Source organism: Perna viridis, chromosome 7 (assembly GCF_037379345.1).
Source record: "Perna viridis isolate PV_CMFRI_1.1 ecotype Kerala chromosome 7, ASM3737934v1, whole genome shotgun sequence".
Classification (NCBI taxonomy): domain Eukaryota; kingdom Metazoa; phylum Mollusca; class Bivalvia; order Mytilida; family Mytilidae; genus Perna; species Perna viridis.
In genome coordinates, this window is record NC_142451.1 from 508,336 (window position 1) to 526,391 (window position 18,056).

At 34.5% G+C, this 18,056-nt stretch overlaps 1 protein-coding gene and 1 long non-coding RNA gene across 6 annotated transcripts in view; one reads left to right on the top strand and one right to left on the bottom strand.

Moving 5' to 3' along the window:
* LOC148610855 (uncharacterized) overlaps positions 1-8,486 on the top strand; it is a 24,570-nt gene extending 16,084 nt beyond the window's left edge. For 4 of the 5 annotated variants that reach the window (XM_088590669.1, XM_088590670.1, XM_088590671.1 and 1 more), the window contains exons 4-5: positions 6,673-6,780; positions 8,062-8,486. In XM_088590669.1, the coding sequence (XP_088446795.1) occupies positions 6,673-6,780; positions 8,062-8,284 (331 nt within the window). In that variant the 3' untranslated portion in view covers positions 8,285-8,486. The remainder of the gene's footprint in view (positions 1-6,672; positions 6,781-8,061) is intronic. The other variant, XM_088590674.1, reaches the window with a different exon arrangement.
* LOC148610856 (uncharacterized) lies at positions 160-12,176 on the bottom strand. Its single transcript, XR_015924004.1, has 3 exons — positions 11,833-12,176; positions 11,450-11,576; positions 160-414 (listed from the first exon to the last, which is right to left on the bottom strand). It is a non-coding gene; the product is annotated as an uncharacterized LOC148610856 (long non-coding RNA).
* Between the last annotated feature and the right edge of the window lie 5,880 nt (positions 12,177-18,056).

An 18,056-nucleotide genomic window follows, 5' to 3' on the forward strand; every position in this document is an offset into this window, starting at 1 on the left:
AATCCTTTAGACTTAAATATATATATACTTCTCTCATGGCCGATTTGTTTCTCTACTGTTACAATTAACAGTGCATGGGTGTTTTACTCTAAAAAAATCCTTCACAACATGATTGGTTGCATGAAACTAATGATACTTTTAACAATGTTAAGGATACTTACGCTTAGTTGACTAATTCTAGCACTATAGTACACGGACACCATTTCTGTTTACAGAATTTACACAAGAAAATAGCAGCTCGCATATTAAAATTTATTACAAAAGAGATTTTCCTGTTGATTAAATTTTCCATTCTACGTGGCTATAGGCATCCTCATGTGGTATTTACATATCACAACCGGTCCGCTAGTATCTGTAGCGATATTAGAGGCATCCTCCTATGGTATTTACATATCACAACCGGTCCGCTAGTATCTGTAATAAAGTGTCAGATTTGAATGAACGCATCAGATCCCTCGTAGATTAGCTTTTACCTAAAATTATCGCAGTCTTCAAAAAACATTTACATAGTTTTTTCACCGTTACAAACTTTAATGCGAAAGTATAATAGCACTTGAAGGTTCTATATTAAACATTTTTCTTGTTTACCAGTTTTTTGGTTTTTTTTAACTGAGTTTTCGATATGTCGAATTTCTACAGTGGTCAGTTTAAAAGGGGGAGGAGGTTGTGATCACACAAAAGTACTTTAGCCCCGCCTTTTTTTTTTCTTTTTTGTTTTGCGCGCGCGCCTGTTCCAAGTCATGAATATTTGGCCTCTGTATGTCTTGTTTCGTTTTCAATTCACGTAATGTTGGTGGAATATATAGAATAATCAAGGGAACCACGATTCTACATACAAAGTAACAAAGTAAATGGCCAACTCGCACTCCACTAAAAACTGGGAGCATGGTCCAGTTGAAACAAAAGAGGAAAGGAAAACTAAGACACGTTGAACAAATCAGTTTTCATAGTGCAGGTGGATACCGTAACGATCCACGAGTTCATGATGACGACAGTAAAATTCTGTAGTGATTACTTTAAACTTGTAGCAACATTACCCTGTTCCAGAAGCCTAATTGTAAGACGTCTAGCGCGATACAAAAAGTCTGTGTAGTTACGTCACGCTCTGGCATAACGTATGAGTTGTGAAATGAACGCTCCATACGCATGTGCTGAAGAGATGTTGCCACAGATAAAATGAAAGGTGACAATACGGAATGAAAAGTCATCGGCAACTTTTTCGCTGTACCTATGTATAATGTCGTTTTGTGGCCAGCTGTAGCCTGTCCAGTGGTGTGAGGATTTTCTCGTCGTTCATTGAAGACCCATGGGTGGCTTTGAGCTGACATTTTTCATCCCGTTGGGGTTTTTGTCTCCTTGACATATTCACCATATCCATTCTCCTTATATAATACGATGGAATTACCAACTGCCCAAATCAGATTTATTCATAAAGGATACGATTTGTAATTTTTTGTCCATTATTTGAAACTTGTCTTCACAGATAGATGTATTAGATCCCTAATTGCACTTTTACGTAAATCCAAAGTCAGTTTTTTTTTATTATCGCACTGCATGTGTGAAATCTCGAGTATTTAGTACTTAACGTTACTACTCCAAATTCAGTCCAATGGGATTGAAATGACCGATTATTTCTAACACTGGTATAGTTTTTATGTTTAGGGGATCTTATACATCGTTCCTACCTTCAAAGAACTTGAGATAAAGGATACATACTACAGACACTGTGAAAGTCAGCCTTATATCTTGACCTACACTTAGAGGTCGATGGAAAAGAATTACTTAGCTATACGACAAACGCGATGACTTTTAATTTCGTATTGTCAACTTTCGTTTCGTTTCGTTTCGTTTCGTCTATGAAGTTTTCACATCACATACGTTATGCTAAAGATTGCCGTAACTACGCTGACTGTTTGTACCTCGCCAGATTTCATACCATTAGGAATCTGGAACAGGGAAATATTGCTACAAGATTTAAGTAATCACTAAAGAAGTTGTTGGGTCGCCATCATGAACTCGTCGATCGTTACAGAGTATCAATCTGCACCATGAGAACCGATTTGTACAACGTGTCATTGTTTCCATTTCCTCTTTGGTCTATCCCGGACTTGACTTTTATGAGCAGAGTGTAAGCAGAGGACGCTTACACTACCGATGCACCTGGTCCATATCACAAGATTTTAGTGGAATTCGAATTGCTCATTTATTTTTGTTGCGTTGCACGTATTATTTTGCTTTTTAATATGCTCTTTGTCGTGTGTGTCTGACTTGAGCATAATTCGCTCATAATGTTTATCTACTGAAATGTATGAAAAAATGGCAGAATTTAATCTGTAGTTTAATCATAGTTTTACTTTTAACGCGCACAGACGTAAATAACAGCACATTCCAAGTGTACAGAAGTATTTTAACGATATAATAGAAACACTCGCTTTAACACATTTACTAACGGAACGGTGACGAATTTTGTTTTCTCCTCGACACGATAATATATTTAATCAAAAGTCTGCTAGAATCAGGTAAACCTCGCAAATGTCTGTATTTCTAAAACTAAATCTTCCTGAAAAGTGTTCCTTTGGAACAAATTGTGCTCCTTTACTTGCTGACCTATTTCGTCACTCTTATGAGGCTGACTTTATAGATGATTTGATCAGAAAGAAAGAATATCGTTTGGCTAAATCCTTCAGTCTCAGTTTCCGCTGTATAGATGACGTATTATCTTTAAACAATCCTAATTTCGGGGATTTGATACATCGCATCTACCCAAAAGAACTTGAGATAAAGGATACTACTGACACTGTGAAGTCAGCCTCATATCTTGACCTACACTTAGAAATCGATGGTAAAGGAAAACTATTGACCAAACTTTACGACAAACGTGATGACTTTTCATTCAGAATTGTCAACTTTTCTTTCATCTGTGGCAACATCCCTTCGGCTCCTGCGTATGGAGTGTTCATATCACAACTCATACGTTATGCCAGAGCTTGTCGAAACTACGCAGACTTTTTATATCGCCCTAGAACTCTAACAAATAGGCTTTTGGAACAGGGTTATGTTGCTACAAGATTGAAGTCATCACTACAGAAGTTTTATGGTCGTCATCAGGAATTCGTGGATCGTTATGATGTATCCATCAGCACCATGAAAACTGATTTATTCAACGGGTCATAGTTTTCCTTTCCTCGTTTGTCTACACCGGACTTGACTTTTTATGAGCAACTCGACGGGTGTTTCTAGAAAAGCAGAGGACGCTTACCCTACCGGTGCACCTGGTCCATGCTCCCAGTTTTTAGTGGAGTCCGAGTTGCTCATTTACTTTTGTTACTTTTTATGTATGATTTTAGTTGCTTTGTGTTCTTTGTTGTCTATGTCTGTTTTCCATGTCGGGTCTTTGTCCCTGGATTGCATTCTTTTGATTACCGCTATAACCTTGGTTCCCTTGATTACTCTTTCAAGACCATTACTTCCCATCTCCATAACTGCTATACGAAAACTTTTATATATTGTAATAACATAGCCTTTTTTTCAAAGAACGATCTTCCACAAATAATTCACGTCTGGTGTATTTAAAGGGCAATATTTATTTATGCCCATAGTTTAAATGGAACGACAACGTATGAATGTGTTTAACAAGAATATGCATGACAAATAAGAGACAACAACCCCACCGGGACAAAAATATCAGCCCAAGGCAACCCATTGGTCTTCAATGAACGACGAGTAAACTCTCACACCACAGATCAGGCTGCAGCTGGCCCCAAAACATTATTATACATAGGTACAGCGAAAGAATTGTCCCTAAATACATAAACTAAAGTTAAAAACGAAACAAGCGGGGGGGGGGATAAAGTACTGAGGCGTGATCACAACGCTCCGCCTTTAAAATGTGGCCACTCTTGAAAAATATTGCACAATTAAACACACCTAAAAATCAATTAAAAAAGTCTGAGTTCCTTGTTAAAACGGAAATAAAGAAACTGAATATCAATAACACAAATGTACAAACTAAGGACTACTAGCAGTTAACTGACTGGCCAGCTTCAGACCAGTTTAAATCCACAAAAAGTTATGTCCCCGTCATAAGTAAAATAAATATTAATTCTTCCCAGGGTTGGGAACCTCGATAAGTCATACAATAAGAACACAACCCATACCATGCCAAAAACTGCTTTTTTTATTTTTTCTGTGTAAAGACCCTATGAGCGAATCAATGTTAATATAAAAAAATATATCCTTAACGATTTGACAACAATATCATAACTATATTCTACGAATGTAAGCTCAACGGTTGAGCATCGAGCTTTCCGTGCTTTGTGTAGAATGTTACCGTAAATTAAAGGTGAGAGAAATCCACACGTATTAATACTTTACAAGTACATCTGTATTTGAGAATGAATTCCTTGTATCGGTTAAAAAATTTTGTGGATTTGTTTTAAAAAGAGCTTGTGATATCAAAAACCTTGATGTAGTAATTTCTCGGTTATGTAAAGAGTCCTTTCGTTAAAACTCAGAAATATTGTTACAAATATGAGCAAATCAAACCAATTGTGATATGTAAACACCATATGATGGGCGCGTCACCATCTAAAAACGGATAGCTGACAACAGGGCATAAAAAATAATCCCTTTTATCGTAAATTTTAGTATTATATTTAGCATTATCGAAATGAATACTAAGATCGAGAAACAGAAACTCTATATCATCAATATTAGTTCTATTCAAAGACAGTTATACAGGATATACATCTTTAGTATGAATATAGAAGGCATCGTTGTTAAGGCTCAAAATATCGTCCAAATATCTAAAGGTGTTTAGAAGGGTCTTTATTTATTCTGGCCATTTATTGTGATTCGAAATAGTACAGAAAGAGGTCCGCAATAAGTGGTGTACAATTGATCCCCAATGGAATTCCAATAACTTGACAATAAACGGTTTCACCAAAGCGTACGAAAATATTATCTAACAGAAAGCATATCTAAAGGAGTCCAATTATCGTAGTTTAATGTTTTGCGTTACTTCAAATTTTCTCAACGAATTTGAATAAATATATTCACCTATTTGAATGATCATTTGATAAGATATGTGAATTTTTATTTTATGAGATAAGTATTCTTTTTTCAATAGAGGTATATGCACACAGTCAAGCAAAAGAAATGATTGTGAACAAGCCGATATTACAATTTATTTGTGAAAAAGTCTTTTACTGTTTCAACAACTTCAACAAAACTACAATTTTAAACAAACAAATCAAGCGATTATCATGTACAGAGATATGGAGTAGTGCGATATATCGATACAAATCAGTGCAATATTTCAGTTCTGTTGGTTAAGAATGAAATTAGTTTTTAATCTTTAATTGGCTGAACCATGGAGAACAAAGGAAATCGTGATAAAATGAATCTACTAACATCTTAAGTGTCAGTCTCTGTAAGAATCAGGCAGTGGGTGAAACAGAATAAAAAAAACACCAATTTGAAAGTTTAACTTGACTATTTAGAATTCATAAGAATAAGATTTTACATATCACTTTGGCAAATTGACTTATATTTCACTTAAATGCAATGACAATTAGCATTTCAAGGGCAGATAACCCCGTTAAAAACCTCAATTTTCTAACATACTATTTAACATTTTTAGCAAATCCAGTAACGCAGAGATCAAACTTTTTTTCAAATAGAGAAGGCATCCTAGAGTGAAACTATATTGCCAGATCGGTGGGATTTTGGCATACAAGTTTCTGATTATTATTATTATTATTATTATTATTATTATTCTAGTATTATGTCTGATTCTTACAAAAACTTCCATTTAAGGGTGAAGTGTTGCTTTTTGCATTTTCTGGGGGAAAATGGTTAATTAAAACCAATAACGCAGTATTCCATACCATTCCCAAATGGTACTGGTTCTTTTTTCACGATCCTTCACATTCTCTTTTGCGGTCAATATATAGTACTTGTCATTCGTTGTCGACCTAATCACAATCATTTTTCTCGCCTGACAGTGTGACGGGAGCAACATGCCTTCTGTTGCTCTAGAAATGCGCTAGAAATGTTACATGGTATCTTCTTTTATTTGCTTTTTAATACATATACGTTTTCTAGTTTGAAATGGGATCTGTAAATACTACTTGTACACTTTGTGCATGCTTGCAAAAGAGAAATCGGTATTGCTACTACCTACCACTGACAGAAATTTCAATTCCTGATCTCCTTTTGTAAACAACGATCATTACATTTTTTTTATTTTTAAATTCGTTAGACTCACCATATCTGTGAGACGAAATGGAAAGTAACCATTTTTTCATCTTTTGGAATGTTTAGATAAAAAATACATGGTCCATATAATGTTACAATGGTGTAGTGGTTTTGGGTTCTAAGTGATGTTTGCCAAGTCACAAAGTATTTCAAAACTCTAATGAATGTTTAGACTGCCAGTCCTCTCTTTATTTTACAGTTAATGTATTGTTTAAGGAAGAGTAACCAAGGAAACCAAGATACTAGCAGAAATTGCAAAAGAATGTAATCAAGGGACAAAGAAAAGACATGGAAAACAGACAAACACATCAAAGAATATAAAATAACCAAAATAATACAAACAAAGTAACAATACTAAATTAGTAACTCAAACTAAAACGGGTATTTTGTGGTTATATCAATGTACCATTTTAGGTTTGCAATGCTGTCGTATAGCTTCCGCCCACAGAGTAGATACGGCAGTAGGAGGAGATACCAGCCATACAGAAAACATTATAGGTACATTTACAAGTATTCTAACAAGTATGTACAAATCAAAACAAACATACAGTTTTATAACAAATAATTGCTTCAGTGTAACTATCTTGCATGGCACTTTCTAACTCAGTATAGCCTGTCTGCTATATTTAGTTTTGCATGCGATTGCTTTTGCAGAGATTTTTTGAAATAACTCATCGAAACTTATTTTGATTAGGATTTTATTTTCATGTTTTTTTGTTTTGTTATGTTTTGTTTTGTTTTGTTGTTTTTTTTTTTTTTTTGGTTTGTTTTTTTTTTTGTTTTTTTTTGTTTTTTTTTTTTTGGGGGGGGGTTATTTTTTAAATAAACGGTACATTTACATTATGCAGCTGCAGAATAAATTTTACGAAAAACTGAGAAAATAGCCTGTACTTGATTAGAATGTAAACGTTTTATATACCTGTATGGTAACATTTTAATTATTAGCTCACCTTGTATAAGACCATCACTTGGCGTCCGTCGTCGTCGTCGTCGTACTGGACAAATATTCAAAAATCTTTCCCTATGAAACTACTAGATCGACAGGATTTAAACTTGGCATAATTGTTTCTTAGGGTGTTCTGCACAAAATGATCATTGAGACTTGTGATCCGTGAAGAAATATGGTCGCCGTTACTTACAAAAGAACAAAGGGGTCTGAAGGCAGTTTTTTTGCAAATAACTAAAAAACCGTGGCCTTTAGCGAAATTCTTGCAGGAGGTAATATTGTTCAGCCTTCATGAGACAGACCTATGCCGAAATTATCAAAACCATCCGTCTACTGACGTAGGAATTGCCGCCCCTGAAACAGTTTTTGTGGCTTTTTTTCACATGTACAATTTTGATATTATTCTTCTCTAAAACCATTTAAGATCATTTAATGAAAATAAGCATATTAGTTCTTTCTTAGTGTATTGTGCTCAAATGACTAGCGATTTGAATCCGTGAATAGGTATGGCTGCCTGTACTAAAAATGGAACATAGGGGCGGAAGACAGTTTTTTGAAAATAATTCTAAAAATGTTACCTATAGCAAAATTTTGGTTCAGGTCATTAAAATGCTATTAACAGCATTTCCTGCATTTGACAATTCAGTTGATTTTAACTTAGCCTGTCTCATTACTAAAGTTTTTTTCAAATAAGCAAATGGCTAACCAGGTGAGCGATTCAGGCTCTCTCTAGTCTCCAGATATACGTTATGCCACCTTTAAGAATTTTTTTAAATATATTATAAAGACATTTTAAGCCATATTTGTAAATCTAACGATCTGTTTAAAAGCGATATAATAATAATTCTACATTACAGTTACAGTCAATATAGAGACAAGCCATGGTTGAAACTACCAAATAAATGGTGTTTTAGACAGTCATGTTCCTCTTCCAATGACTGTTGCAGAAAGCATAATATCTGTGATGTCAGTGCAAAGCGTTGTATTGACTGCTGGTATGGGTATCCATGTAAACGCAACGCTGACTGCTGCGACAGATTCCCAAGATGCGACTACAGAACTAAGTCTTGTCGAAACTAAAATTTACTCCTGCCGGAAACAGACATCAGTCTCGTGGTGCAACTTAAAGATCTTCTAGGGAAATTAAATCAAACCAAAGCTGTTCATTTCATTTGTATTTATTCATCAAATAAAGAATTTATTTCTTATTTTCTGAATGACACGTGGTGTGAATGTTTGTATCAAACAAATTCTAAATAAATATTTTTCCTGTATTCCTGAATGTTTTTTCTATTATTTTTGTCCTTCCTTCTCTACCTGAAAATTGCCTACTAATGTCCAAAGAATAACTTCGCAATATGTGCTAATTGATTTTTCAACATTTAAAAGACATTCTTATATACATGTAAGGTTTTTTTTATATATATAAAGAAGAAAATGCATAAAATAACTCATTTTAACCATGTACTCATTTTAACGCTTTTTTTTAAAGCAAAACGAAAACAACCACTTTTTTCTCAAGTAACGCCATACAACAACAGTTACTTTTTCGGCACAAATATCAACTTAATAGATATCAATTCAACTTTTGATGAATGCAACATTTTGTCAGTCTTCTATTATTTATGTTCTTTTAGTTAATATCCTAATTGGTTCTAAACTGCCACAACGCTTCCAGTTTTTCCTTCTTTTGAAACCTTTAATAAGCAGTGTTTCACAACCATCAGCCACCACGCGACAACCAGGGGGCGCTGCTATTGCACCAGCATAGATTCCAGTATTAAAAAGGATTAGTTAAATCAAATTTAATGCTCACAATAACAAAGCATTACATTTATATAAAAAATAGGAGATATGGTATAACTGCCCATCGGGAAGTCATCCACCAAATGCCAGCAACGAGCAATAAAACTTCCAAAGGTCACCACACGGTCTTCAACGATGGGCAAAACACATATCATAAAGTAAACTATAAAAGGCCTTAAGATAAATGATGTGAAACTATTCATTTTTTATGTTTGTTATATACTTTTATGTGAAAAAAATAAACCGTATGTTGAGGACTGGACCAAAAGTCAAGAAATAATTTCAGAATCAGCAGTGTAATCAAATGAAATACATTGTACACTCTAGAAATAAGTTCAGAAGCAGCCCCGTAAGTCAACTGAACTGTATTCTACAGTCAAGAAAGGAGTTGTGAAGCTACAGTCAAGAAATAAGTTCAGAAGCAGCCGCGTAGGTCAACTGAACTGTATTCTACAGTCAATAAACGAGTTGAGAAGCTACAGCCAAGAAATAAGTTCAGAAGCAGCCGCGTAGGTCAACTGAACTGTGAAGCTACAGTCAAGAAATAAGTTCAGAAGCAGCCGCGTAGGTCAACTGAACTGTATTCTATAGTCAAGAAACGAGTTGAGAAGCTACAGTCAAGAAATAAGTTCAGAAGCAGCCGCGTAGGTCAACTGAACTGTATTCTACAGTCAAGAAACGAGTTGATAAGGTACAGCCAAGAAATAAGTTCAGCCGCGTAAGTTAACCGAATTCTGTATTTTCTACTAGCGTTTGATAGTTCTTTCACAAATTTCGAGCAAAGATTAATGAATCCCACGTATAATTAATATGTTAATGTATCATTTAAACGTCAATGCTTTTTATCTTGGCATTTGCACGAAGACCTTGTTTTACTGAGACATTTTCCCTAATCTTGCTGGAGGGTTTTTTTTTGGTTTTTTTTCGTTTTTTTGTTTTTTTTTTTTTTTATTGATACTATTGTTTGAGTGAACAGATGTGCTTATCAGTTGCCTTTGGATTTTGAAATTGCTTACAGAAAAAACGAGTACTCTTTCGAGGTAGGTACACTTTGTTGTATTTCGTCCTACTTGTTAAAGTATTTGTTTCCAACCACTGTCCCAGGTTAGGGGGTACCACTGTCCGGGGTTAGGGGGGTAGGTTGAGCGCTCACAAACGTGTTTAAGCCCGCAACATTCTTTATGTGCCTGTCTCAAGCCATGAACCTGTAGTGCCATAGTGGTGGTTTTTTAATGTTCATTGTTATTCGTTGAACGTTTTTTTTTCTGTTTTCTGTAAATTATATCGATTTTCGTCTTTTATGAAGTTTCACTTCATTTATTTTGGGGCCTTTTACAGCTTGCTTTATGGTATGGGTTTTTCCCATCATTGAAGATCGTGTGGTGACCTTTAGAAATTTAATTGTTCGTTGCTTGACTTTTGGTGGATGTCTGTCTCATTGGCAATCATACCATATCTCCTATTTTATATGAATTGTATTCTACAGTCGATAAATAAATTCAGAATCAGCTGTGTAAGTTAACTGAAATTCGCTCTACGCTCAGAATAATCAAGTAATTTCAGAAGCAGCGATGTAAGTCATTGCCCATTATATCTTACAGTCAGGAAATAAGTTCAAAAGCAGCCGTGTAGGTCAACTGTGTAACATTGTACTTGAACGTTTATTGTCAAGCTAATATACTAAAACTGATTTGAAATAGTTATGTCTATCAACATAACTTGTATACGTATTTTAAATTGTTCGAAGTGTATCAATTTTTCGCAATTTTCGCGCTGGTCAGAGAGGCGTGGAAATATTTAGTCATGGAATCATAATGGGGAAAACTGTCATTAGTTTAGATGTCTTTCAAATCTCAATACAAAGCATCAGTTTTTCGAAAATAAAGGACAGTCAAGGATAAAGACAACTGATAAAAACGCACACACAAAGTGTATATTTTCCGGCGATTTCGGGGGAGGGGTGTTCATCGAAATACCTGCCTTTGGTGAATAAAACCTAGATATCACATTATAAAAATATAAACAAACAGACTTTTCAAGTTATACATAAGGACCCAGTTAATATAAGCATGGAAATATAATTCAAAAGATTATATTTTGATTCTTTGAGAAGAAGCCACTTCGGCTTCCATACAAAAAACTTCGTGTTGGGCATATTAACATTCATTTATTTAATGAAGTCTTACACTAAAGGAACTACTATTTGATTTTTATGGGGTGAAATTTGAAGTAAAAGAAAGAATCCAAATTATTCTAAAATATAAAGGCAGGACAGGTTGTAATGGAATCTAAAAAGGTATGATATCTAACTTCCTACTAATTTACAGTTTGTATTTTCTTTTCATTCAGGCGCAATGTGCAGAAGATAAAAACACAGGATATAAATATCAAATCAAATGGTTGCTTCCTAAATAAATAAGGAAGGATAAAATTACCTACCCACAACACTGCATTCTGTGCTGACTACATACACAATGCTTACATTTAAGTGTAAAGTCAGACCAAATTTCAAACTTTAGTTTCCTTCTTCCAATTTTATATATACACACACTTTTATATCCTCTCACTGAACATAATAAAGAAACATACATTAAAATACACTACTAACAATCTAGCTTAAATATTAAATTGAGCAAATTAACATAGATCTATAAAGTTGAATTATTAAATATAAAGCTCCGAACCGATTAATAGATCCTGCTTCTTGTAAAATCGACATCAAGGCTAACCCTTATAAGAAAAAAAACGTGTGAATTGATGAAACTGACAAAAAGATCAAATTAATGTATTCGTGCCAACTACTAGAAATATATAAAACTTACAAGTTTTTTGTTTGACTAATGGTGACATCGTGCATGATGTATCCACCGTAGTAATGAGAACTACCAGAGTAACGAGAACAAAGCATAATCTGACAATATCATTACAGCCAACAGCTTGATCCATTTGTCAAAATTCCCCATATTTATAGATTCTTGGGGTGACGTTGCTGTGATCTGCACAAAGTAAAGTACAAATATCTTATCTACAATGATAAATCACATTGTCAACATTACATCGGTAGCAGTAAACTATCCATACAAAAATGTCACCATAAAGAATGATCGGATTACTATGAAAAAAAAAACAGTTGAAGAAGTGGTAAATATAATAGTTTACTAGATGTACGTAGATAGACACTATCATCATCTGATGTGTACCAAGATAATTGTTGTGTAACACTATACCATGTACCATTATCTTATAATAGTCCAATTATATGTTGTACTATAACTATTTTGCAAGATTATATAGAAATTTCAATCAAAAGGGGCATAATAAGTAAAAATCCTGTTCAGCCAAAAAAAAATACTCAGGGGTATATTTGAATTGCGTAATTATATGGTCAAATGTTTGTCTTCGTTGAAAAAAGTTATATTGTAATGTATGCATGTACGAAATACATTTTATATAGGGTATATGCATCAGACTTAAAAAAATGGAATCGGGAAAATTTGAAAATCAGAGAACAACGAAAAAACACAAACAGCTCAATAACTGATACCACTTGCTTCTAACTGTTAATCGTCGAACAGAAATAGTAATCAAGGGAACCAAGATTTTATGGGAAATCAAAAGAATAGAAATGGGAACACGTATGGTGAAACGTAACAAATGCCCCATCGTATTATCCCTATGAAATACTTACAAAAGTCACTAAAACGTGGTCAATATAACACCTTCGAGTAAGCTCTGAAAGGCCCCGACAACAAAGTAATGAAATCGACGGGGATAGAACGATGACACTTCTTCAAAATAAATTAAAAAGCCAAAGACACGCAGACACATAAATAACCAGCATTGACATAAGGAAAAACATCTGATATTGATAAAATTGGATTAAGGCAACGAAAAATCACCAAAAACATGCTTCATTCATAAATTATTCGTGGAAAATGTTGAATTTTATCTTGAACTTGATATCACAAAAATAAATCGTGCAGTACTAAACAACACAGGGCCAAAATTTCACTGGAAGATTTAAAAGAAAAAAAAATGTAGAAAAAATGAGTTCATTCGAAAACAATTAACATTTCTTTTAGGAGGACCTGCGTAAGAATATTCGTGTACCGACATATTTTAAATAAAATCCCAAAATAAATTGTAACATGAAAAATTCAAGTCACGGAATAGATACAAGAGCAAAGTCATTAAATACTGAAAAGCGCTATGATTAGAAAAAAAAACAATCGATACATATGCATCCACTTCCGGTAGTGGATAAAATAAATCTTACCACTACAGAAATGGGCATCTTATCCTTAATTAAAAATGTATTCTCAGGATAGCGATGTTATTAAAAATTGTAATAAAGAACCGTTGTGAATTCTATGACTTAGCCATTCTCACTAGTGACTTAATTGTCGCTGGAAGGTGTAATGTTCGATTAATAGTCAACCCTGTTAGACGTCGTATCTGAAAGGAACAGATGTAGTGAAATATATACGTAATCTAGGGACAAAGACCAGACAGGGAAACAGATACACACAACAAAGATAAAAAAAATAACAAAAATAATGCGTACAAAGAAACAAAAGTAAATGAGTAACTCGAACCCCTCTAAAAACTGGGAGCATTGACCAGGGGCACCGGTAGGTTAAAAGTTGAAATCGAACACCACGATATGGCATACCTATATGAAGATTTTGTTTTAAAAAAAATCAAGTGGCTATGACACGTGAGATATTGTTAGAAGTTACAGATAAAACTTCAAAGAAAAAAATGCAAACAGACGGACGGACGGACATTATTTCCCCCGCTTTCAAAACGAAGGGGTCTGATAATAGTTCTTGCAACTATGAAGGACATAATAAAGTAATAAATCATAATGTACACTGCACACATACAACTACATAGTGGGGAGACCAGGTGAGCAAGTTATAGTCCTCATTTCTTGCTCCGTAATGGTCATCATGGTTGAAACCAGGGATCAAACCAGAAAAGTCGGCCATCACCATTACGATCTGTTCCTATATTCGTATGAAGATAATTTTGTACAAGGGCTACTACAGAAGGAGTAATCAAGGGAAACAAGATTCCTGGACTTGGAAAACAGACATACACACAAAAAAAACATAAAATAACCAAAATAATACATACAAAATAACAAACTTTTAAAGTAATTGAGAAACTCGGACTCCACTAAACATGGACTAGGTACACCGGTAGGGTAAGCGTGAAAAAGCCTAGTTTAAAAAGTGTATTGTTGAAGTACATCTATCAACTTGATTGATCTGCAAGGCTTTAAGCCATATAAGCCATATTCTCGGCCTATATCATATATGGATCCACTGGCCAATTTATACATGGATTGGACTATCCGTTTGTTCCAAAGAGCACGCGGTTTTAACAAGACGACGTACAAATTATGGACAAAATCGAGATTTCCCCAATTAGTCAAGATTAATACGTGACTTTTTGAATTACCTTATCCGGACCGGAATTAATTTACCGATCATGTGACTTCTGAGTTGTTAGGCAAAACAAAAATGGCGTTCCAAGTAACGCTAGTAATATTTTGCAAGCGTAAAAAAATGTTATAAAATTGCACCTTCAAAAGTAATAAAAACGATGTTGACACCCCTGCAAAGTTTTGATGTTCTGTGCCAGATTGCATTGCAGACGATAGGAAGCAAGCTCCACACAGCGGCAGACATTCGTCTCCTCTCTTAATAACCGCTGCATAATCTACAAACATGATGACTTTTCATTTCGAATTATCAACTTTTCTTTCATCTGTGGCAACATCCATTCAGCACCTGCGTATGGAGTGTTCATATCACAAGTCATACGTTATGCCAGAGCTTGCCGAAACTACGCAGACTTATTGTATCGCGCTAGAACTCTAAAAAACAGGCTTCTGGAACAGGGTTATGTTGCTACAAGATTGAAGTCGTCACTACAGAAGTTTTATGGTCGTCATCAGGAACTCGTGAATCGTTATAGTGTATCCATCTGCATCATGAAAACTGATTTATTCAACGGGTCATAGTTTTCCTTTCCTCGTTTGTCTACCCCGGACTTGACTTTTTATGAGCAAATCGGCGGGTGTTTCTAGAAAAGCAGAGAACGCTTACCCTACCGGTGCACCTGGTCCATGCTCCCAGTTTTTAGTGGAGTCCGAGTTGCTCATTTGCTTTTGTTACTTTGTATGTATGATTTTAGTTACTTTATGTTCTGTGTTGTGTATGTCTGTTTTCCATGTCGGGTCTTTGTCCCTGGATTGCATTCTTTTGATTACCGCTATAACCTTGGTTCCCTTGATTACCTTTTCTAGAAAGCAGAGTCAATATCCTAGGCGGCCTTACAGTTGCCTTGCGTAAAAATTTGAAGTATCTTACGGAATATATCAGATCCAGGGTACCAGGTTAACCGCTGCAGACAGGCCTTTCGAAATTCACAGGCGTAATTCAATTCAATCCATTCATTCAATTTTTCCCGACTTTGCAAGATTCTTGCATTTTCTGAGAGGGTGCCTTCCCAAAATTAATTGTCAAAAAACGTTTTCAAAAATATCAGGCACTTAAAAACTGCCAGAAAAAGTAAGTTGGCATGGTGTTATTGTAAAGAACCAAATAACTAGTACACCTTTTTCTGCTCATTTGTTCATGATTTGAATTCTTAAAGTTCGTTTGCATTTTTGAAAAACAGCCAGTTGGTGAAGGGAAGAGAACCCAATCATGTGGGGACCTGAATCTTTCAGGATAGCTTAATGCATGCATTTTACACCTCTTTACATTCACAAGTATTGCATCTATTCATGTACGAATGCTCTACTATCCACAATCAATTATTCCACCAATTTCGCTTTTTATTTTTAAGTTTTACAAAATTAGACCAGGTCAGTTTTGTGCACCTGAATCTCATTTGTATAGTGCAACCTAAGACGCTGTTTCGGAGCTTGGAAAGGAAGAAGACTAAGGTCAAAAAATACCTTTTTTTTTCTTGTAACCAAGCCGTATAGCGTCTTTTCTTATCACCATTACAAAGAACGATTGATCGGGGAAATCACGTGTTATTATGACTTTTTTTGCTTTCTTGATGTCAGAAACAGGCTTCCATAGAACTGCTATACGACACGGATAATAACGCATTGTCAACATACCCTCCTATTACCCAGTCAATTTAAACGATTTATACCTATGTTTACCGTCAAACACCTACAAAATTATTATTCTGATTCAAAACATATGTCTGTCGGTCTATGCCAGAAATTCTGTGGTCAACATTAAATACATCTTGTATCATGCTTACATTTTATAAAATCTTTAGGCTTTTTGCTAGCGGATACCATGTGCACTAATTTAAACACCGTTTCGGTCATTTTTGCATAATGTTGATGTTCCAATTATAAGTCATTGGGGACCACACAAATGGGAGTTGATAATTGATTATATCTTTGGTGAATAATTAGCAGGAAAGAAATTTGAACAGAAACCTGCCTAGGGGTGAATATATATTACGATAGACGAATCTATCTATATAGCATCGCCTCAATGATCTCGAGCAAGTGTGCTCTCCTCCACTACTGGGCCAAATAATGACTGATATGACCAACCGCTGTCGTTTTTGACTGATGCAGACACAAAATGTCTCAATCAACACCTTTTCTGTCTATGAAAAATACATTGTGTCTACCACAACGATAAAAAGTGTTGCATTAGTCATTTTTTTTTGTCAATCTAAACAATATAAAAATATTTTGGTAGACATTTTTTTGGTTATGTCGAGTGTTTTTGTCGAGTTGGTTAAATATGTCTATGTCCACGCTTTTTTTTTTTTTTTTTTTTTGATTGATTGATTTAGACATAAAGATCTACGCCTGCACGTTTTGTGTTGGGGTAGACATAATGTGTCATCCTCAACACAAAAAAATGAAGTATTAGACATTTTGTGTCCTACTCAACACTACATTTGCTTTGACGTTTTAAATGCACATTTTGTAAGTGTTGATATGGTCAAAATATGAATAAGTAAAGCAAAATGAGCGTTTAAGTAGACAAAATTTGTTTGCTTCAGTTATATTTTGACTGTGCATTATTTTAGCCAGCAGTGCTCGAAGTGCTCTGTCGAAGGACATATCAAAGTCTTTAGTAGTCACTTATCCACCTAGGACGCAGAATAAAAGATGGGAGTGAGGACTTGTAAGATCTGAGACAGATTAATGTGTGAGGATTGCTGCTCATGTGTGCTAGCACATCAATGGAATGCAGTTGTAACTGATCACTAACATTTTTATGAGAGAAAGAAAATGCTCTTATGTGAGGTGGTTGTTGTAATTTCAGATTTCATGCAATTCAATTACTTTGTTGTACACATGACAGACACATTTAATATAAACAGTAATACTCCTGTTCGAAGAGATACTACACATTTTAATAATTATTAGTTTCAGTTATGAAATGTTATAGTAATTATTAATTTTTTTCAAAGTTTATAATTAGGTTTATTTTGAAAAAAAATAAGCAGTTAAAGAATTAAAGATTCAATCAAACTGAGCTATTTTTTAAAAAAAAAAGATGTGTAATAATGCATCAAAATTATTTCCCCTTTGCTGAATGCAACTAAATTGGTTAAAACAAATTTATCTGAAGAAATCAAATGTAATTTTGTAATGACGAAATTATGGAAACAATAGATCCTTGAGATTTAAATGACTAGTATTTCTTATCAGATTTTGCAATGGGAACAAAAGTTCCTATGAGAAGCGTGAATGTTTCCAAATTAGTTCACGGGAACTATAAAGTTTCCATGGACAATGTAGATTTTCCTTAGGAAATGAGTAATTTTCCCATAGCAACTCCAGATTTTCCTATGAGAAAAGTATTTTTCCCAAATAAAATCTGACTTTAATCCTTACAATATTTTTTTTTCTTGAAAGCTTTTCTCATCTCTTTGCATGTTATGTATGCTTAGGCTAGTAAAGTACTATATGATCGGCAAAAAAAATCCGTCTACACTTTTCTTAAGCATGTCAAATTTATCGTTTCCGGAATGCGTATTTTTT